General features: G+C 35.3%; 2 protein-coding genes and 1 long non-coding RNA gene across 12 annotated transcripts in view; 1 reads left to right on the forward strand and 2 right to left on the reverse strand.

The window, feature by feature from the left end:
• The window catches only part of LOC126725522 (uncharacterized), an 88368-nt gene extending 85032 nt beyond the window's left edge, over positions 1 to 3336 (forward strand). Inside the window, exon 3 of the long non-coding RNA XR_007655483.1 lies at positions 3251 to 3336. This is a non-coding gene — a long non-coding RNA (uncharacterized LOC126725522). The remainder of the gene's footprint in view (positions 1 to 3250) is intronic.
• Positions 1 to 4437, reverse strand: part of LOC126725517 (receptor-like protein EIX2) — a 92277-nt gene extending 87840 nt beyond the window's left edge. For 2 of the 3 annotated variants that reach the window (XM_050430286.1, XM_050430287.1), the window contains exons 1-2: positions 3866 to 4437; positions 1366 to 3732 (exon numbers count right to left, since the gene is read on the reverse strand). In XM_050430286.1, the coding sequence (XP_050286243.1) occupies positions 1406 to 3732; positions 3866 to 4277 (2739 nt within the window). In that variant the 5' untranslated portion in view covers positions 4278 to 4437 and the 3' untranslated portion in view covers positions 1366 to 1405. The remainder of the gene's footprint in view (positions 1 to 1365; positions 3733 to 3865) is intronic. The other variant, XM_050430288.1, reaches the window with a different exon arrangement.
• Positions 1 to 23547, reverse strand: part of LOC126725516 (regulator of telomere elongation helicase 1 homolog) — a 117708-nt gene that overhangs the window by 79195 nt on the left and 14966 nt on the right. For 2 of the 8 annotated variants that reach the window (XM_050430282.1, XM_050430281.1), the window contains exons 11-21: positions 23013 to 23104; positions 22838 to 22936; positions 22661 to 22729; positions 21153 to 21239; positions 20075 to 20134; positions 19355 to 19470; positions 18464 to 18521; positions 18280 to 18385; positions 14593 to 14645; positions 13869 to 14486; positions 13246 to 13391 (exon numbers count right to left, since the gene is read on the reverse strand). In XM_050430282.1, coding sequence (XP_050286239.1) covers positions 13246 to 13391; positions 13869 to 14486; positions 14593 to 14645; positions 18280 to 18385; positions 18464 to 18521; positions 19355 to 19470; positions 20075 to 20134; positions 21153 to 21239; positions 22661 to 22729; positions 22838 to 22936; positions 23013 to 23104 — 1504 coding nt within the window. Of the gene's footprint in view, positions 1 to 11911; positions 12265 to 12309; positions 12750 to 13245; positions 13392 to 13868; positions 14487 to 14592; positions 14646 to 18279; positions 18386 to 18463; positions 18522 to 19354; positions 19471 to 20074; positions 20135 to 21152; positions 21240 to 22660; positions 22730 to 22837; positions 22937 to 23012; positions 23105 to 23547 lie in introns of those variants that run through there. The other 6 variants (XR_007655475.1, XR_007655474.1, XM_050430279.1 and 3 more) reach the window with 6 other exon arrangements.

The following is a 23547-nucleotide window of genomic DNA, read 5'->3' on the forward strand; positions in this document are numbered from 1 at the left end:
AGCTTCTAATTTCAAGTAATGAATCTAAGTCCTAATTTTAAGTATTGAGCTTGATTGTTGACCTTTTAGGTTTATATTATACAAATAACAACTAAAGGCCATGAACAAGGCAAATATTTGGAGTTGAGAAAATCAAAATGCAAACCATTACGAGAGATTGCCAACTTTTGGAAAACTAAATATCAGGAAACCTATTAATCTATTGTGCTTGGTCTTACTTTTTTCCTTTTTTGAAGTCCAAGTTGTTCAAGTATTAGGAAAGCTGTTAATCTGTTAAATAAATAAAAAGGAATAGCATAATGTTAACATATATACAATTTTATCACAGATAGATCAAATTAATTGGTGACATGCAAAGCCAAGATTGTTAATGATAACAACAGATGGGGTATTAATTTTGCATGTCTTACATGCAACACAAAGGTCAAACCTATCAAAGGAGTTTTATGGTATGAGTGATGTAAAGGTGAGCCTAAACCATAAAATGATCCCGCGCATTGCGCAGGTTAAACACTAGTATATATTAACACAAGAAGCGTATAGAAATGACCCTCATAAACTGTAGTCAAAATCAGCTCATGCCAAGTATGTAAAAACTAAGCAACTATTCCAAACGAACCATGTGGATCAACTTTTCCCAATGGATATGTCAGTGTGATGACTACGTGGCACAATCTAATCCTTTGAAATTTAGGCATTTTAAATTCATCACTTTAAAATACAAATTTAGATTCAAATATCCAAACACATTCTTCATTTTTTTTTTCACAAATGGTAATATATATATATATATATATATATGACGCCTCATGCATCATACATGCATGAACTTATAAAAAATATTAAGTCCCTCTTTTAGTCTTTCTCCTTATTTTGTTCAGTCAACAGACTCAACAAAATAAGACCCTCTTTCTCTTTTTCGTGACCTTTTGGATCAGAATTACTTCCTTTGACCACTGGATTTTTTTTCCTTGTCCATTGATAACTCGGGTTTCCCTATGCCTATAGAGAGTAAAAGTCTTGCTTTGTTTATTTAGCAACCAACAACATTTTATTTAGGGAGTAAAAGTGTAAATTTCACATAAAATATAGGAATATGCCTAAATTTTTTTTTTTTTTTTTTTTTTTGGACATGTTAAGATGCAAACACTTGTCAAAACCAGTATTCCCATGCACCCGTTGAGATACTGATACATACCCAAAAGAAATTGGACTAGTAATTGTTTATGAAATAGAAGTTGATGATCTAAACTATCAAACATATTACCTACACAACCAAAATGCAGAAGAAGCAAAGAAAGAATGAATTGAACAAAAATTAAAATAATCTTCTACATCTTAAGATTTCACAAAACACATGCATACCTCAAATTTAGAACTAAACCAGCTTTCCAATCTACAAACTTCAATTTTTTTCCAACCCAAATTTCCTTTTCAAATGAACTATTATCAATGCAATTAGCAATGCTATCCTATCTTTGATGTCATCATAGAAACAAAAGTAACAGTGCCTCCATGACTTCTTCAATAGTAGGGTGCCGCAAACACTCCAAAATCCAACAACAAACCCGAGTCCGATACTAGCATAGAACCATATCCTTTCATAATCATCTCCACCATGTTTGTCATCAACACCAGTAATACTTGGGCCATCAAATGTTTCATCTCCTGGGCACTTGGTTGGAAGAGGAGACCCACACAACGAAGGGTTTCCCTTGTATATGGTTGCATCAATTAGTGTTTGGAGCTGATTACCAGATGGGATTCTTCCTGTCAAGTTGTTAAAAGATAGGTTCAAGTGTACTAAGGAAGTCAAAGACGACATGCTTCCAGGAATAGGTCCAAAAAGTCTATTGTTTGAGAGATCAAGTGTTTCTAGCCACCGCATGTTTCCTATATTCTTAGGAATGCTTCCGATTAGATGATTCATTGACAAGTTTAGCGTGCCCAATCTTGTGAGGCGTGTTATTTGAATAGGAATTCCTCCAGTCAAACTATTCCCTGAAAGATCAATGCAGGTAACTAGTTGGAGAGTGCGATCATATTTATAATAACTTCCCTTTGTCATTATGTATGCTTCCTCTGTATAGTTCTCAATAGGATTGGACTCTAAGGTGTTGCTATCAACCATAGCAGTAAAATTGTTGAAACAATTTGGAATGCTCCCAGAGAGATTATTTTGTGCAAGATCTAGGATGTGAAGTTTATGAAGATTGCACCATTTTTTAGGGATGATTCCACTGAATAGATTTGATCGTAGGCGTAGCATGAAGATGTTTGAGTGTATCCATGACGGAAGATTCCCCGAGAGACGATTCCCCCCGAAATCCATGCTCACAATAGAACAATTTTGCAAGGAAGAAGGAATTTCTCCACTAAGATTGTTGTTGCTCAACACTAATATAGAAAGGTTTCCTAAGAAACCCATTGAGCTCGGAATTTTTCCACATATGTTGTTGTATGAAATATCCACAACGAGCAAGCCCATTTGTGACTCGCTCCAATGATGAGGGAGCTCCCCTGAAAGATTATTTCTCCTGAGGACAAGAATATTAAGATGTTCTATTTTCGATATGGACAAAGGAATTTCACCATAGAGGAAGTTCTCTGAAAGATCTAAATATTGCAAGCTTGGCATTAGATCACAAATATTTGATGGGATAGGGCCTGAAAACAAATTGCTTTGTAGAAATAGCTTAGTCACATTTGGAAATACTAATTGGTGCGGCAAGTTCCCTTTTATCTGATTATTGGATAGATCCAAGTGGGTGAGGTTAGAAGATATCATAGAGAACCATTCCTCAGGTATGGTGCCTTTGATTTCAACATTTTTTAGGATGACATAGGTAAGCTCACTTTGAACTTGAAGCCATTTAGGAAATTTGGGACCAATGAGACAGCTTTCTAGATGAAGAGATTTAAGGCTGAATGGAGGAACCCAGTTCTCTGTCACATTGAAAACTAGAGACTGACTTTTGTTTGTTGTTAGCATAAACTCTTCTAGGCTTTTGAGATTCATCAATTGGACTTCTGTTATGACTCCTTCCCAAGAATTTTCTAGGAGATACAAATTGACTAGCTTTGAGAGTTGCCCAAAACTTTCTAGAATGGTTCCATTCATCTCATTGTATGAGAGGTCCAACTCCTTCAAGGATGACAAATTGCCAATAGAAGCTGGAATTGAACCATAAAAGTGGTTACCACCGAGATAGAGGTATTTTAGGCTTCCAAGTCTCCCAAATGAGTCAAGGATTTTTCCTCCTTGATTGCTAAAAGTCAAATCAAGTTTTGTTAGACTCGTAAGATTAAACAGCCACTGAGGTATGGAGGTTTTAAATGAGTTGTATGATAAATCAAGGACATGAAGAGAGGTGAAATTGAGGAAATCAAGGGAAGATGGAAGGTGTTCAAGCTGACATGAACATAAACTTAACTCCAGAAGGGAAGGAAGCATGTTAATTGCATGCAGCCAATCTGCTTTGGTATGATTGATCTTCACTCCCCCCAAATACAGGTACTCTAAAGAAGAGAGACTTGAGACCCAATTCAAATTTTTGGTAGACAAATTGTAGTTTCCTTCAAGGTCAAGATGCGTCAGGCTCGACAGATTGCCGAGATAAGGACTAATCTCCCCTGAAAGAGATGCATTTACATCCCCTGAAAAAGATGCTTTAACCGATGTTTTAACATCCCCTGAAAAAGATGCTTTAACAGATGCTTTAACTTTAGACCCTGAAAGAGATGCATATATAAGAGAGATTAGATACATCAAGTTCTCTAGCATGCCAAAAAATTCAGGAATTCAAATACCGTTGAAGTCATTCACTTTAAATATTTAAAGTGAATCAAAGAAGAAGTTACCTACCCCTAGAATAAGTTTCACTCCGGTCAGCATCCCTGCAATAATAACATGCTTTAGCCGCATCTAAAGCGGGATGATCTGATGGAATGGGATAATTATCATCATTTCCGTCATACTCATAGTGCCTGTGACGTCCAGCTGGGTTGCTAAGATTGAGCTTGGTAACATGACCTGATTCGCTGTCGCAATCTACGCCATTCCATTGGCAGCAATCTTCATCGACCCATGAAGAAAGCTTACCTGGAAAATCAATTACGCCTTCCTTGAATTTGAGAAGTGCTTCTCTTTCACTTTCGATGCATTTCACTGCCACATTATTAGTCTGACTCTGATTTTCAATGCATGAACCCAGTTTGAATATCCCCAAGGACAAAAGAAGAAATACAAAAACAGTATGATTATAATTAATCATCATGGAGTATTTTACTGATAGTGCAATGCTAATGATGAGTCTTGTGGATTTTTATGAAACGAAAGCCATGCATTAACGATGAATATATATCACTGAAGTGTGAACTAATACTTAGATTGGAATGGTCAGGTCAAGGATGACCAACACGGTAAGTGAAAGTTCTTGTTAGAATCGACACACGGTATGGACTAGTGAGTAGAAGTAGCTACCTGCCTCGTGACTCGTGAGTCATGCGTAAAAACACTAGGACCCATTTTCCACTCGGCGGAGACTACTTTTTCACTTTTTCCACGTTGCAGGAATCATCTGATTCATATTGCTTTTTCTACTTTTTCTTTTTCCTTTACCACATTCCTAATCTCTTCTAAACAATTCCATTTCTTAGCAGACTTGGCTGACATTTAATCCTGTTATCCATGTTAGACTCTTTGTTATTTTATGTGGTTCAAAAATGATCATACGCCTTACGTTTAAAGCATGGATAAAAGTTAGGGACAAATACGTAAAATAAAACTCACTACTCCCACTACATCATTTTCAAATATCAAATACACGAAAAAAAAAAAGGTTCACCTCACAATCCATTAGAATTCAATATATGTGTTTGATATTTGAATTCACCTTAGCCACATACAATTACTGCTCCTTCAAGAAAGAAATATTTATCATTATCCCAACTTTTTCTCTATGTCACTTATATAATTATTGCAAAGAGATAAATCTATAAATTCTTCTTTATTATTTTGGAGAGATAAATTTATAAATTCTTCTAGCAAAAAGGACAATTTAAGTGTATTTAACTCTCTCTTGGATTTATGTATCATTGATTGATTTCAATTCCAAATCTGTAATTTTATTTTTCTAACTTGATTACACTGTGTAATAAAACATTACTAGGTTTTTATTTTTCTTTTCTTTTCTAGGATTGTAGGTGGAAAAGCAAATCCTTGAGCAATCTATCTCGAAGAAGAAATAGTACAATGAGGTATCGTTTTCACATTATTAAAATCTCTTTTAATTTATTTTTTTTTCTAATTTTGTGACTTTAATGGTATGCTTCTGTGATTATTAGGGTAGAAAAGTGGAAAAGGTTCAAATTTGTTGAATCGCAGTGTTTTAATACTTGGGTTAAGATTTCATAGTGGCTGATTTGCTTTGACCATAATGGCTTTTGTTGGAGGCTACTTGGGGATTGCACAACTATGGTGGTGGAACTTGAGATTTAGCCAAGGGTAGTTAATTAACGGGTTGAGTGTTTTGAAGGTATGGGTTTTTTATTTTTTATTTTAATTTAAAGAGATCTTGTGTGTCCTTTTAAAAGCGGAGTTGTTAATTTTCGTCTAGGAGTTTCAATTTCAAGTTCAAATTTAAACATTTGTTTTATGTGCATCACATATTTTTTATTACAAAATCGATAAATACGAGTTCCAAGTAAAATCAATCTCTTTGAGATAAAGTGGTTCGCTTATGAGATATCAAAGTTTATTTTTCCTATTTACAAGCTTCAGTTTTTATATCTAAATGTTTGAATAGTGCTAATTTGGCTCATCCATGAACATTTTCTATTACTTTGATTTTATAAGTAAGTTGTGATTGGTAGATGTGTGATAGTGAGCCATGTGAGGACACACTTTTACCATTCACAACTCGTCATGTGGCGAGTTATAAAACAAAATTGTACATTTTTATGTGTATATAGCATTACTCAAATTTTTTTCAAGTTTGAACAAACTGTAATCTAGATAGACTGGTCTGGTCAGTGGTCAGGTCAATGATGATGACTCAATTGCTCATGCATGCATAAATAAATAAATAAATAATACAAACCTTTTTTTTTTTCTCTTTTCCCACTCAGTATGCCTTTTTCCAATGGTTGATCACCCTTTTTGTTTTTAATGGGCCCACACGGTAAGCCAAAGCTCTTCCACATACCCCCGTGACTCGTTCGCGAGTCATAACGTAAACTGTAAACCATACGATTCCTTTTCCACACGGCAAGTCGGTAAACTTCAGTGTTTTTTTTTTTTTTTTTTAATAATTGGATAATTTGGGGCTTACTTACTTGGAGACACAAGAAGCACCATAACCGGCCCACAAGGATAGAGGCCAGATAAGATTGTTTTTCTTTTCTAAAATGGGCTTTGACTCATTAGACTGTCAGAAAAGAATTATTATAAATCGTAACCGCTATTTAAAATTCAGACACGGTATGGACTAGTGAGTATGGACTCGTGAGTCATGCATAAAAACACTAGGACCCAATTACCACTCGGCGGAGACTACTTCTTCGCTTTTTCCACGTTGCAGTCGTATTGCTTTTTCTACTTTTTCTTTTTCCTTAAACTAAACAATGGGGGCTTTCACTCATCAGCATTAGGCTGTTAGATTTTTTTTTTTTTTTTTTTTTTTGGGTTGTTGAATTAAGGCTACGGCCATTGTATGATATATAAATATATATGATTGATCATATTCAGTGACGGAACTATTCAAGGGCTGAGGGGGCCACCCCCCTCCAACGTTGGAAAAAAAAAAAATATATATATATATATATATTAATAAAAATAATTTTAATTTTGGCTTTGAAATTTATATACTTAGCCCCTCTCCCAAAATTTTACAAATTGACTCAAGAAATCCAACAAATAGATAACAAGAAAAATCTATAATAAAAAAAAATGCACATATTTGGATAATAAGAAAAATATTTGGACAAATAGCAAAAACAATAACAACAAATCAATGACAAATCAATTACGACGCTAGAACAGCTCTTCAAGCTCGATAGATGGCTAGCTATCGAGCTAGCTGTCGAGCTTTAATGACAGACACTTTTCACACTTGAATCTTGGACAGACTTGCATGACTTCAACACTTGATCTTGAAACAAAATTTCTTAAAGTATTAAACACATCCTAGTTCTACCCAAATACAAGTAAAGTGCGTTTTGTCAAAAGATTAGCCAATTACATAAAATAATGACATATGTTCCTAACAAGTGAATCACATATGTCCTAACAATCTTCATTCTTCATTGTCAATTTTTTTTTTTTTTTATAAATGATACAATTGTTATACTAAGTGATAGAGGGAGATTCGAACCTTTGTTTTTCGCTTTTATGAGATTAGATATTCTCTCTAAGTTACAAAGCTCTTAGCATTTTTCACTGTCGGTTAACATCTTTGAAAGACAGAAAACGAAAAGCCCAATACGTTATTGAACATGTCCAATAATATTAGAACATAAAAGACTATAATTCAAACCAAGCAGGAAGGGCAAGTGAGTGTACTGTGTAGTGTGCACCACTATGGAACTGTTCAATATTAGACAACTTCACTACTGTGCATGCAACAACTATAATTAATATTTATGCACATTTTGGTATAATCAAAGCTACCTTGAGATTTCATTTGGGAGGAGAAAAAAAAAATTGCTAAGTGTGCTTCTTTCAGTTTTCTTTTAGAGTTCTCACATGTCCAATTAAGCATTTTGTTAACTTTGGTATGAATTTTTCATGTTTACTCAAAGTGAGAAAATTTTTTATTTGAAATGGTTGAGATTTAAGGAGCTATTGTTGCCGTTGATATCAATGACGATCTCTACTAATTTTTGCCGCATCAATATTGGTAATCTAAAACTTGACCAATTTGTGTTTTTAAATTAACCTTACTTCCTATAAAAAAGATGGTTTTTAATCTATTCTATATATTTATTTTATTTTGTTGAAGTGTTTGAGTTTGATTTAAACATTTTTCTTCTATCTTTCTATGTCTAACTGCAAAGGTGCAATGAGAGTTAAAGATGTATGCATCGTTTTCAGAATTACTTGCAATGAGCGAAACATAGAAGAGTGAGTTTATCTTCATTCCCATGAAGTTCTCTTTTCTCCTCCATTTGATGTTAATAGTTTTAGAACTAATCCCATTTAAATTTGATGATTTGTCTACACAAATCTGATGGACTATTTTGATCATTTTTACAGATTTTGACTCAATATTGTTCAAAATCCTAAATTCCTTGATGTGTGCTCTAGCAAATTTTAATTTGAAAGTCAAATTACTTTGAAATTTTCATAGGATTTACTAAGATGTTCAAGTTTATTATGTATGTCCCTTCCTATTTCACACTTTTTTTTTTTTTTTGGGTGAATGATCTTAATCTATCTAGCAGATTGCATTGCACTATTGTTGACTACAAGTATTTTTTACATGGGCTGCTAGTGGACTCTGATTATCACAATTGGGTATTATCTTAAAAACACTCTCTTTCTTTTTGTATCATTGTGTGCAAGTTTGTATTTTTTTTTTTTTTTAATAATTTCGGTTTGGCTATTAAGAAAGTGTAGGGATATAATACATATGATAAGTTTTGGATTTTTATTTAGTATGTTTGGGATTCAAGCATCTTTATATAGTTCCTTGGGCTAAAGTTTAATAGGGATGGTGAAGGCTCAGTGTGCTAGGATGATGCCTTTGAGAAGAGGTGATGGATTCCTAAAAAAGATGAGAAGCTAACAGTTTACAACTTTACATTAAGCAACATGGCATTTGGAATTGGAGTTAGACTTTTTTGGATGAATTAGGTGGAAACTTTTGCAAATAAGAGGAAACTATACTCAAGCTTTATAAAGTTTTATTCATTTGAAAACTATTTTATCAAATCTAGTTTGTTGAATTCTGATTAAGATGAATGGATAATTTAAAACAACGAGTACACTTATTTTTTATTTGTTCCTTTTAAATGTTGTTACACACAGTATATATATATATATATATATATTCTTTTTTTTTTCTTTTTTTTTTACGAAAGGTTTACTCATTCATTAATATGTAAACGATCATAATGCAAAGCATCTACAACAAGTGGGGGCTCATCCTCCATCCAATACAAAGCATCCACAATGTTCCTAGCAAATCTAGCTAAGGAATCAGCCACCATGTTCCCTTCCCTTTTAACACAGCTAAGACCAACAGATTGCCAACCCAAAAAATAAGATCTAATGTCATCAACTACATGCCCATACAAGGAATTATTTACTGCAGGTACCGAAAGTGCTTTCATGACATTTGAATTATCTCCCTCAATTACCAGGTTTGAGAAACCAACTTCCATAGCAAACTCCAAGGCTTTGCGACAGGCCAAAACTTCTGCTTCATCGCTATTGTGCACATACTCACCCTTTGCCGACATAGCAGCCATCACCTCACCTTCATGGTTTCAAACTATTGCGCCAACACCAGAACAATTTATATAAGAGAAGACCACTGCATCGAAATTCCTACATAGGGGGCTGCTAGCAGCTGTGGCATCTTGGTGTTGCATTGGAGATAACCATCCTTGCTTGTGCTTTCTTGTACTCGTCTAACAGTTCAGCTGCCCTCTTATTCAGCCACCGTGGGTCCTTCATCTAGCCTCCATGGACAACCACGTTCCTTTGATTCCAGATGAGCCAAGACTGGATAAAGAAAAGCTCCAACTCCGTTGTATCTAACTTGTCCGCCAACAATTCAACAAGCTGCAAAAAATCACAATGGTTAGTACGAATTTTCTGCAACACGGTGAGGCTTCCTACCCAAACATCTTGGGCTACTCCACACCCCCATATAGCATGAATAGCATCCTTGGGTTCCCTTTGGCAGTAGTGACACAAGCTTTCCGACACAACTTTTCGTTTTGCTAAACTCATCTATGTGGGAAGAATATCATGGCATGCCCTCCAGCCAAAAATTTTAATTTTCCCAGGTATTTTCAGCTTCCATATCGTGCTCCACAGCTGCTGCCTTCCACTCCTATTTGATGATTCGGCCCAACCAGCTTTCCTCAACACCTGTCGTGCAAGATGGTACCCAAACCAAACTGAATACTCTCTCTTCTTATTATGCAGCCATACCACTGAATCCTCCACAACCCTTCGACTCAATGGGATTCTACAAATAGATTCAACCTCTTCCCGATTAAAATGTGCCATAATGATGTCCCTTTTCCACCCATGAATGTCCCAGTCAATAAGATCTGATACTCTCCAGCCCTCCTCCATATCATGCACCGGATGTAGAATTTTATTTGAAGGGTAGTTTGGAATCCATTTATCCTTAATTGCCTCAATGGACTCTCCATTCCCTACTCTCCAACAACACCCACTCTTCAAAATTGGTAAGGCAGCCACCATACTTTTCCAAACAAAAGAACTGTTTGGAAAATCTTTTGCATGAAGAAAATTACATTGAGGAAAATATCTGACCTTGAAGCATTTAAACATTAGAGACTCATGATTTTTCAGCAACCTCCAACCTTGCTTGGCTAACATAGCAAGATTGAAATACCTCAAATCTCTAAAGCCCATACCCCCTTCCTTTTTTGGTTGAGTTAAACAATCCCAACTCTTTCAATGAATTTTCTTCTCATTGCCTATTTGCCCCCACCAAAATTTAGCACACAAGGAGTTGAGTTCATCACACAATTTCACCGGTAATTGAAATACCCCCATGTTATAAGTAGGAATAGCTTGAGCAATTGCCTTGATAAGCACTTCCTTCCCCGTCTTGGATAACATCTTCCCTTTCCAACCTTGCAATTTTTTCCAAACTCTATCCTTCAAGAAAGAAAAAGTTTGGTATTTTGCTCTACCCACCAATGTCGGTAAACCCAAATAAGAGTCAAATCGATCCACCTCCCTTACACCCAAGAGTGACACAATCTCATCCCTATGGTTACCACAGGTATTGCTACTAAAATAAACCGATGACTTCTCCATATTAATACATTGGCTAGAAGCATTAGCATAAACCTGTAGCATCTCATTGATCACCTGTACCTCTCCAGTAGTTGCCCAGCAAAAGAGAATAGTCATCTGCAAACATTAAATTTGAGATTGTTGGCACCCCTCTACAAATAGACACACCCTTAATTCGCCTGTCCATCTCAGCCTTTGCCAGCAATAAAGTAAAACCCTCCGCACACAACAGAAACAAGTATGGTGATAAGGGATCACCCTAATAGATCCCCCTAGATGGCCTGATGTTGCCATATGGCTTCCCATTAATAAGAATGGAAAAAGAAGGTGTGGTGATACACCCCATTACCCAATTAATCCAAGTGACTAGAAAACCCAACTTTGCCATAATACCCTGCAGGAAGTGCCACTCAACACAGTCATACGACTTACTAATGTCAAGCTTTAATGCAAGAGATCCCTTTTTGCCTTTTTTCCGAGAGTGCATGGTATGTAAAGTTTCGTAGGCCACCAATACATTGTCTGTAATGAGTCTCCCTAGGACAAAAGCACTCTGGGTAGGGGTTATAATACTTGGGAGAATCTATTTCCAGGTATCATTTGGCTGCCACATTTATAAAACTCTAAAACTTAATACCACTTGCAAAACATGTATAAACTTCAACATCAATGATGTACCAGCGGTGATTAAAGCTTGCAAGGTGTTCCATAATTATTATGAAGTAAGCAAAAAACTTGGTAAAATTGTTGATGTCTGTTTAGGTTTTGTGCAAATGTGATTTTTACTTGATATCGCTTGCTGAAAATGAATGGGAGGATTGCCTTTTTATTGCAATGGTTCATCTTGAATTGGCTTGAGTTTTCACTTTTTATTTTATTTTTCAAATATTATTAAAACTATGATAGTTCATGTAAAATTAAAAAGCTTTAATGTACAAACTATACTTTCATAAGATTTTCCTGTGCATCGCACAGATTAGTAACTAGTAATAATAATACCAAAAGAAAACCTTTTCTCGATGAGAAATATTGCTAGTATAATCATGCATATGTTACTCAATTCCTTTCTTCTAACAATTCATGGCGATCCAAACTCTCTTGCACTACTAAGTATTGTGGATGCCCACAAGCAATAGTTGAGGTTGCCTTTTTCCCATGCATTTTTTTAGCTTACAGACTTTCTTTTAAAGCCATACAAAGCATAGGATTAGACTCGCCACGATACAAAAAGAGTTGCTTACACAAGTATACTTTTCCTCCTGGACAAAAAGCAACCATCAAAACTGTGGGTGAGCCCAACAAAAAATTACCAACCGAACACAAAATGTAATTACTAATTGCAAATCTCAGTTAATAAACAAAGTTCCACAACTATAAAAGTACTCACACAATTCATCTGCATCAAACGGATCTCTTGGCTTTCCAAGCCAAATTTACAATGGGGATATTAAGGTTATCTGATTATTTGAGCTGCACCGTATACGTGGAAAGCAAAATATTAAACCTTTCCCCTTCAAGAGAAACCAGAATTTTCAAGATTGAAAAACTCAACCTTTATCCTGCTAATACCCAATCCCTCTCATATATTGATCTAGAAACCCAATGTGCTTACTTGAGATTGGACAAAAGTTAAAAACTTGGATAAAATACAGAGAGCAATTCTGCACGTCAAAGTTTGTCATTATTTGTTTCAAGATGCTGCTCATACAGAGAATGATACTTTGCAGGAAGATAGTCCTTAAACCTGTTCACAATGACGATAGCAAGGGTGAGAGCACAAATGCTAAAATTATTGAATATAAGAAACAAAATGTATGAAGAAGATAATTTTGGATATTTCAATTTTCAAAAAAGACTAGGGGAAGGGGAGACATTCTATGCATAATGTAAAAGAAAAACAACAAATAAAAGGTGTCACATCTGTCATTTTCAGGCTTAAACATTTATCAATCATACCATATTAGCAACATTTAGAAAGCACAATACACAAATGAAAGAGTAAATATTTTTTTTGTCCTTAAATATCAATATCATAACCCAAAAGAATTTTATTAACACTAGTATCTGAACGAAGCACCCAACCTATGCCATCAATAATAGCATCCATAATCAATGTCAATCATGGCATTAATAGAACGTACTACCTTATGAAGAACCCTCAGCCTTCAAGTCAAATTTTAGATGCAAAGCCACATAGGCAATTGCCGCCAATAGTATTAAAATCAAATAGCAATGAGTACCTTTCAAGAAGATGAAGCCTCTCTGGTCCAGAGAATAATCTCACAATGGATTGTAAAACTTGATTTATCTTCATTACTTTAGACTTAAGTGCCTTCATAAACTCCACAAATTTTTTATATTCTTCAGCACTAAGCTTCTCTTTAACCTGTAGGCATAGGTTTGAACAAAATCCAAAACCACTTTCTTAATTGACATTTTAAACAAGAAAGCAATACAAAAAACTTGGTGAGTCAAAGAATTGCCTCTAGCTCATTGGTTTCAGAGAAGAAACACAAACAAACATGACTGCTTCAATATGGTTCAGGCATCCAATGCAAAATTCCAAGAAAACCACTTGCTTTAGAGAAATGCTTTTTTAGGAGGCATGCAAAGAAGGGAGGGAAGATTCAAGAAGTATTACAGAAAATGATGACAAAATGGCATATAATCAGAAACATTTCAAGTCACCAATAAGTAATAACCATGTAAAAGTTCAATTATTCTGCGGTTAACAAGTGGAAGCTCTTCTTGTTGTGTTAGAAGCCAGCCTCCTGTCCAGTTTCTTGCCACATATTTCTCATTTACAACAAAGGAACAATCACATAAACTAAATAATTTACTTTATATTGTCAAAACACTTCACCTGAATCAGAAAAGCAGATCCCCTGGATTCCTCGTTACCACTGGGCAGAGGGTTGGACTGAATGCCTTTGTTCTTCTGCCTGAAAAACTGAGCTTGCTTCTCTTGAGAAGTTCCTTGATCTTTATGCAGTACTGATGAACCAACTTGAGTATTTTGTGTGCTGATGCCATCAGAATTTTGCAAATTCTCAAGATTAACTGAATTGATACCCAAAGGGCCAGTTGTTTCAAACTTCTTTGCACCAAATGACTGATCATGAGAAACTTCAATTTGTTGCATCACAGCATTTTCTATGTTTAATAATTTACGCTTCCTAGCAGAACAAGGTTCTATAATTTTTTCTTTGCTTGGTTTTTCATTTAATATAGAATAACCAGTCATATCAGTTATTTCATGATGTTGCATATTTTTCCTTCCAGGCATCAAAATTTTTTTCTCATTGCTGATAAGATCACTTGGACGCTTCAAAATTAAAGATTGACTCTTAAAGGGAGAAAGAGATGAGCGATTAGCAGGAAGAACTTCTCCCAATTGGCTTGAAGTTGAACTATTGCCTCTTTTAGTGTCACATATGGGAGACAATGCCTTTACAGAAGAATCTTGACTCATTTGTGTTGCCTGAAGATTCCGACAACCAAGAAATAGTTCACAGAAATAGCATTATCAGAAAATACTTTTACATCTAAATATGAACATCTTCACAGATAAAAAGTCCAGGGTTTACCAGGGTGAAAAAAATTTCTGGAGGCTGCTCAGGTTGCGTCTCTTTTGTTTCTCCTATGAAAGAACATATAGCATTAGCCACAGCATAAATAGGCTGCATTATTACAGAAAATTAGCTTTAATAATACACATGCCATAGGAAGGGCACAAATGACAAGCCAATGGCTCAATTCAAATTTTGGGAAGTAAACAAAACAACCAATAAACTCCACCTCTGTTTGTGCATGGTGTCATCATATATATTGTTCACAACCAATCCCAAGCCCAGAAATAAGAGAGTTGTTGTAGAATGGAAACCAATACAAAAATTAGTCACTTTCTTATGAATGAATTACAGATACAAGTTGGGGTGTGTGGCCAACCCTGATTACTTTGTTGAGGATCCAAAGTGGACCCCACAGTTTGGGGTCTAATACTTGCTTATTATTGTCATTGTAGACAAAACAGCCTGTTAGATTTTATGAAGTGTAGAGAAAGAGAGTATAGAGAGAAGAGAGAACACAAGGTTTATGTGGTTCAGCCTAACGGCCTATATCCACAGAGAGTAATCCTTGATGGCTACATCTTCACTATATTATCAATTCACTTAGTTACAATGAACCCTAAGTAGGGTTTATATAGGGAGAAAGAGCAAGTTTTAGGCATACATGGGCTTACAATGGAATTGGGCCTCTTGGGCCTACACACATAAACCTAATACCTCTAACACCCCCTCTCAAACTCAAGGTGGAGGCTTGATGGAACCTTGAGGTAAGAATGTAACTTGCAAGGATGAAGAAAGATCCCTCAAAGATGCCTTGAAAATTACCATGAAGACGACTATAAATAGACTGGATAATGAACATGCGAATTGCTGAAGATGACAGCGAACAACTATAAAAGACTGCCACGAGATAATAAGGGCCGAAGAAGGCTACATCAGTGACCAAGGAGGAGGGGCTACTATGACCTGAGGACTGCTACATTGAAGGCTTGAGGAACTTTGGCAAACAAGGTGCTGTGATGAAGCATGTGATGATGTCGTAGATGTTGAACCGAAAGAGACAAGGGTCAATTCATGTGATTTGGGTGCCTCAAATGGACAAACGGATCCCAAGATCAGAATCTACGCAAAAATAACCACTCAACTCTTATCAATGATCTAAGTCAAAATGGTCAAATGCTGAATCAAGCAATGTTTGGTGATGCTTGAAGCAAGATGCAACCGATGATTAAGGCTTGAACAAAAGCCAAACGAGTCAATAATTTCAATGAAGAGCACAATACAAATTATACCTTTAGAGGCTACCAGTAAGATGCGAAAGATGCATGTGCGCATTAAATATAGCCAAAATCACCAAAATTGTCAAGGTTGTCCATATGCTATCCATGACAAGAAATAAATTAGGATAATTCTGTAGAGTGGATTGTAGCGATAAAAAAAAAATCTTGTATTGTTTACTTGACTAGGGCTGATGTGGTGGTCTTCAACAACTATTGCCACGGATTTGAAGGCAAAAGACCCATTTGCGGAGTAGAAAATAATCTCAAAAGATCCAAAATTTGCAAATCAAACTGTGCCTTGTATATTTAAAAATGCAAACTTATTCTTGATTGAGTGAATTGCATACATAAAGGACACGTTGAACCTGCTAATTATCACAACCCAATACTATTGGTATGACAGTCGGTGGTCAATACTTGTTATCACAAGCCAAGAGGATTCTTTAAGTCATTGATAAATCATTCGGCCAGAATGCCACTAATACAATAGTTATAGACTTGTTGGTCCCTTCCAACACAGTTGGTGCCGAATGCAATAGAAACACAGCCACGGCTTTAGATGATGGTATTGTCGTGTGTTAGGCAGCGGCAGTTAGTTTTGGCTTTTGATGGCAGCGGAAGACAAACAAAAAATGGGTCAAGATCAACTCTTTGATGGTGGTGGTTGAAAGGAGGCTCCATGACAGTGGCTTGTGAAAGACAGTGGTCACTTCTAACGGCAACTGGACTATACCAAAGAGTTTTGACTGCAATAGTGTGAGGCTGGAGAAGACAAACGCAGCGGAGAAACACAAAGGAAGACAAAGACTGCTATTGAACACACTGTAAGGACAGAAAACCATGGCCATAGGATGGTGGCTTTGATACCATGTTAGATTTTATGAAGTGTAGAGAAAGAGAATATAGAGAGAAGAGAGAGAATACAAGGTTTATGTGGTTCGGCCTAACGGCCTACATCCACATAGAGTAATCCTTGACAGCTACATCTTCACTATATTATCAATTCACTTAGTTATAATAAACCCTAAGTAGGGTTTTTATAGGGAGAGAGAGCTAGGGTTAGGCATAAATGTGCTTACAATATAATTGGGCCTCTTGGGCTACACACGTAAACCTAATATCTCTAACACAGCCATTAAATTGTAACAAACACCTAAACCTAATCTTAAGTTCCCAGATTGAAGTTGGTTCAAGACCTAAGTGAAGACTTGGCTTGTATGTGATTGGCTCCTGGTTTCTTTATTCCAGTAAAAGCAACAGGATCAGGACGTTACTAACCCAAAAAATATAAGGTAGACCCAGCAAATGGGAAGCCTGCAATTTTCTGTAAAATGCAAGCAATCTAACAGATTAAGGTTAGGATATTTCTTTCAGTTCACATACCTATAACTAAACTACAGAACAGCCAGGAGAAAGAAAGTGTCCACAGGTAGCCATTGGACCCTTAATTGATATCTTTGTTTTGTGTGTGTGTGTGTGTGTGTGAGAGAGAGAGAGAGAGAGAGAGCGGGGGAGGGGGTGGGGGGGAGGGAGAAAGTACGGTATCAAGATTGATAGGGCAGTACCCATTTTTATATATTTTGTTAAAATTATTTCTGGCTAACCCAAACAATGTAAGGCAGACCCAGCTAATGGGAAGCTTGCAATTTGATGCAAGTAATCTAACTGATCGGGGTTTGGATATTTCTTTTCAGTTCACATACCTATAACTTATTTTTTAAAGAATAAAGTCTAACTTTTTGATACGTTGATGGTTAGGAATGAGAGGATTGAACCTTGGATGTCTTTGTTAGAAACACCAAGAGTTCACATGCCTATAACTTTGCAATCAAATAGCTTTACTTTCTAACTACAGAACAGCCAGGCAACAGAAAGTGTCACAGATAGCCACTGGACCCTTTATTGATATCTTTGTTTCAGGTGTGTGTGTGTGCGCACACGCAAGAGAGAGAGAGAGAGAGAGAGAGAGTACAATATCAAAAGACTGAAAGGGAAGTACCCTTTTTTTTGGTAGATAATAGAAATTTTAGTAAAGAGCAAAGAACAACGACGGTGAACCCACTGCACGTACCCATATTTATATATTTTGTTAAGATTATTTCTTGATCTAATCCATTCAAATAGATCTATTACCCATAAAGGCAAGAATCTTTTACATTTTGTATGTATTGGTAGCCAAATGAGCACACAGACACATCTATATTTTTTGGGTCTGCAATGCATAATGTATAGAAAGCCCTCATTCTTAAAACATTCATAAAACAATGTGTCACATAGTTACTCAATATAAACTTCAAATATCTGAGAAAAATAATATCCAACCTACATATATATTTCCCCGACACTTCTAGGGGAATACATAGGTAGATATAAAAGTCATAAAAACAATGAAACTGGTCATGTTCTTTAGCAGGAAGATACTTACCTCTATTTTCTGTTTGTATTAACCTTAGATGAGTAGAACCTCGAGCTCCTGCATCCCGAAAAAACCGGGTCAATGTAAAAACTACATCCCCAAATTTGGAGTAACACTGCAAGAGTGAAATGAGTTAGCACTAGAGCTTTGGAGATCAAAATTCAGAAGGTTGTTCCAAAAGATGACAACACACCTTGATGTGAGGCTGTATCCAAAGTGATATTTGGGATTGTCGATATGGGTGTGCAAACCTGTTTAGAACTCACAAGAAAAAGCATAATTCAAAAAATATATATACACGTAAATGTCAAGATTAAAATTTAACAGTCACATCAATAAAAAATAATAATGATGAGAAAGGCATTAATTGGTTGCAAGCCAAAGTCCAAGATGGATTTCCATAACCTTCTCAGTGACTGGAAACAATAATGATCATTTTGCATTTTGCATGTAATTATGTATTGCATATTTTCCAAACAGGTGGTTAAATATCTTTTGCAGAATTCCACCTTGCACTTTACAAGGGTGAGGAGATTCTATTTGAACTAGAGCTTAAAATTCAACAAAGATTAGAATGACAAAAGAAAAATCAGCTCCAGAAAATTCACAAAATTTGTTGAGTTCAGAATCCAACCATGAAGCTTCTGTACAAGGTTTAAAAAGAAAAAATTGATGAATGTCAAATAGTCAAGAATTAGAATGATAGTTCAGAAGTTTATCAGTTTTTACTTTTCCCCAATATTTCTTTGAACAGGAGGGGACAATGAAAAGGCCATCAGATTCTAAAACACATAGCAAATGGCTTACAACCAGGTAAAGTGGATATTACATTATTTATATACATTCTAAAATATCTGCTAAGGTAATGAATTGATGATATTATGGACACTATCTATAAGTTGTGAAGATAAAATATAAACTAAATAAAGAGAAATAAAATGAAATTAAGGTTTAAAAAAGGACAAGTCGTACAAAACAAGACAAATAAGAAAATGATCATCTCCTGATATTTTTTCTAAGTCACATGCATGTGCATTCTGTTGAAATTAAAGACCAAAGTGACAGAACCAACAGAAAGAAAAACCTTTCATCACAGAAAATAATAGCTCCATAATCATGACGATGACGGATTACACGTCCAACAGCCTGATTCACAGCTCGTGATGCTTGTTGATTATACCAATCTTCTCCGGTTAGAACCTACAAAGTCAAAGTCAAAGTCAAATAAAAATTGGTAAAGCAATTGTCAAAATCAATAATGGCATGTTTTGTTGGTAAGATTTTTTATTCTTTAGAATTTAAGATTCTCATGACTTTAAATTCCTAAGAATTTAAAATTCAATCTCAGAGTTTGGTAGCTCAAAACTAGTTTTAGAAATCTTGAGAGTTTAATGAACGTTTGATGTTGAGAAAACAACCCACATGGTCATTATGGTAGGCGAAACCTAATAAGGAAAAATATTTTTAATGTGATTTATAAGGTGCACATTATAGTAGGTGAAACTTGATAGGAAATGTTAACTAGTTTTAACTTTTAAGCGTGATTTGTTACAATTCTAATTAAGTGCAAGACAGAAGAATAAAATTCTTAAAAGTTGAGACTTTATTATCCCATAAATTTTGGGAATGGCAATATCCTGAGATTTTCAGAACTTCCACAATATTAGTTAACCAAACACCCATAGTTTTGATAACTCTCAATAACTTTAAATTCTCACCTTAAATTCCTACAAACTGAACACAACCTAAGGAAAAACATCAGGTACTTAAAATTGACATCTCAATCAAGCAGTAAAATGATTACCTTACACACTTTGCTTTGGGATTGTCCCTCTTGATCCAAGTACTCACGTTTTAAACGAACCTGATTTACTTCTCATATCAGTTGAGCAAAGCTAATATGTGAAAATAAGCATAAGATTCATGGCAGCACTATTTAAGTAACTACACGGCAAAAAAGATCAATCATGACATTCACTTGTTACAATTTAAGTATTCCTGGTCCCAGCAAATGGATAAACTTTGCATTATTTGTGGAAAACACAGTGTGTTATAATTATAGCAAACATGATAGCCAACTCCAATGGCAAGCACCCAAGGATATTTCCTAAACCAAATGCAGAAACATGAAAAAGCAAACCCTATAGATGTATGAGTAATAAAGAACATATAAACTAATATGTTGTGAAACTAATTGACTTAAAAGAAATGGGAACCCATAATAAATTAACATGACTTTACTTGTGTATGTAAAGACTTCCATGTAATATGGCAAAATGAAATTTATATCCCTGCTTGTCAATTAAAGAATGCCACAAAAAATTTATGCACAATAATGCTATCCCATCTTCTGAAAATAATTAAGATCAAATGATGAAGGCTCAGGTAACTAAGATTGAAAATGTATTGTTGTAACCAGCCACTTATGAAGAAGCTAACATTTAAACATCAATGGTTTTGTTATTGTTTTCATTTTTTATAAATATTAAGATTTGGTAAACAGATAGAAGGGTGTAGCCCCCAAACAATGGGCCAACTATTATAAATTATCACCATCACAAATGAATGCTAACTTCAGGAACAGCAATGGTTAGAGCTAAGCATTACATATATCTCTCTCAACATTAAAAAGTTTAACTTTGAGTCCAAAAATTGAAATCAAAATGCTAGCAAAACCCGGTCTAGATATTTGAAAGTCACGTATTGATTATAAAGTATTAAGTCAAAGTCATGCAGATGAATCATAAAATGCCTTACAGAGTAGATGTCGCACTGCAGCTTCTTTAAGTATAGATAAAATGGCAAAGGATTTGCATGATATGCAAAAGAGCAAGGAACAATCAAGTCTCAAGAAAAAGAAAACGACAAAAAGATTATCAAACCTTAGGATCATTCATCGTAGCAAATGGCATACCAGTGATGACTACAGCTCTTCCAGCCTGGTCAGCAAAATCTAGTCCTTCACTTACCTAAATAACAGATAAGAATCAGCTGTCATAAATGGACTTGAACTTAAAAAAGACATAGCAGATATATAACCTTCATATTTTATTATGCTTGCCAAATTTGCATCAAGAAATGAAGCATCAGCCAACCAAAGAAAAAGTTCATTTTCTGAAAATCTAGGAAATGCTAAATAATTTGGGAAAGATCTTGAAATCTAACTTTAAAACTACTTGCTAGCCAGGAAGATGACAACTGAAACTACAAGTTTTATCGCTCCCAATACTTATATATACTAACAGTGTTGTTCACAATATTGGGCGACTCAGCAAGCATGTAACCAAGAGTATATGACCAAAGAAGTCCACCAAACAGAACATTTCAAGGCAACATATTGCAACTGCCTCAAAATACAAGGACCAAAGAGAGCAATGGGATTTCATGTGGTGTCCTCTGAGTGTGAATTGAGCGATGCCTAGACTGGTGTCAGATTCGCTGCTGGGTTGGGCTGGTCTTCCGATTAAGAGTGATAGGTTGGCAATTTGGAGTCTGATTCCATCTTGTTTAATGTGGATTGTTGGAAGAGAAAGGAATTCTCGCATTTTTGAAAATAAAGATTCCTCAGTACCCCAGCTTAAATCGCAATTAAAGGAAAAATTTATTAGCATTGAACCAGGATTTCTCTCCTTCCCCCTAACTGAGGTTTTGATTTGTTGTCTTTCCTAGATAGCATTTTTCTTGATTGACTTGTTTTTATCTTTTTAATTTTTTCTCTGTTTGAGTGCTCCATAGCATACTCCCTTTGTACTGTAGCCTCACTTTTTTTCTGTCCAATAAAACATTTACTACTTTATTGATCCAAAAAATACATAAAAGCACCAATTCACAAAATTTTGAGGGTAGTAGACAATAAATATTGCCAAATACAGGACTCATCAAATGAACTTGCTAATGACGAATGAAACATTATCCATCAGCACTGCCTTGTGCGTGCAACATGCCATTTCTTCAAAATATGCACTTCCTAGTAATAAAAACTTTTGTGTTACAACTTACACGTACGTCTATATAAACATTAAAGCCAAGAAGACAAAGATTCATGATTCTTTACAGCATCTCTACTTACCATCTTGGAGCTAGTCAATTTTAAATGTGTATCATGCACTCCAGAGACTATCATAAAAAATAATAATAATAATTAAAAATTATTTGAAAATATCCCCGGATGGCAATGATGCCAGATGAGTAACATAATTTCTATTTAACAATTTTAAAGCATCGTATACACATAAAGTTTGGAAACTTCCAATACCCCGTAGTGGTTGTATGATAGTCAAAAACATGCAAAGCAAATTTCATCCAATCCAATTGGTCCACAAAAAAATTTAGAAGTCAGCAAATGCATAACAAACAAATATTTTCCTTAAAGGCCAAGTCAAAAACATACCTTCCCACGACATACAGCAAAAAAAATTGCACCAGAAGCTGAGGTGTCCTTCAACTTAGCCATATAGTCCTGCCAAAACCAAACCAAATGGATTACCTAAAGACTAAAAGAGAAGACAGTGTACTTATATATATATATGTGACAAAATTAATTGGATATATAGGTAATGTTGGTTACCTCAATTGACAAAGAAAACATTGAAGACTGTCTAGGTTCTATCACAGGTTTCTTATGTTTGCAGATTCTTTCCCATATTGTAGTTGAATTTGCATGACTCTACAAAAAATGGAACATGATTTTTCATGAAATAAAAGCAAACAGATTTCACCCTTTCAAGTATTCAAACCCCTACCATATTCTTCCAGCACCCAATGCATTGGTCCATAATGTAGTAAGACGAAAAGAATACAAGCAGTCCATCGGGTACAATTCGAGCAAAGTTTACTGGAAGACAAAAATATAAGCATAACTTCTCAAATGAGCGTCAACAATTATCAGGCTACCGATTTGAATAAACTTCAAATCTGATAAGGGAATATGCTTAAAATTCAGTGCAAAGCCTAAATTTTTAAAAAGTTATGAACCACTTGAGTTTTTAAGGGAGAAAATTATGTTGTCCTCCAGAACACAACAAAAACAAACCGACAAAGCCTTATTCCCAAAATTTTGGAATTGGGCTATGGATCCTCGACAAATTAGCCATCCTCCAGAATATAGAAATATTAAAACATAGCTGGTTTTGACTTTTACTTCTTTTAATATTCTATCCTTTTTTCTTTTTTTTCTCAAAAACCCCAACTTTCTAGGGTTATCTGCGCTCATGCTAGCAAGCTAGAAGATTATCATTTTTTTTTTGATAAGTAGCAAGCTAGAAGATTATCCTAGCT

Source organism: Quercus robur, chromosome 5 (genome assembly GCF_932294415.1).
Source record: "Quercus robur chromosome 5, dhQueRobu3.1, whole genome shotgun sequence".
In the NCBI taxonomy this organism is placed as follows: Eukaryota; Viridiplantae; Streptophyta; class Magnoliopsida; order Fagales; family Fagaceae; genus Quercus; species Quercus robur.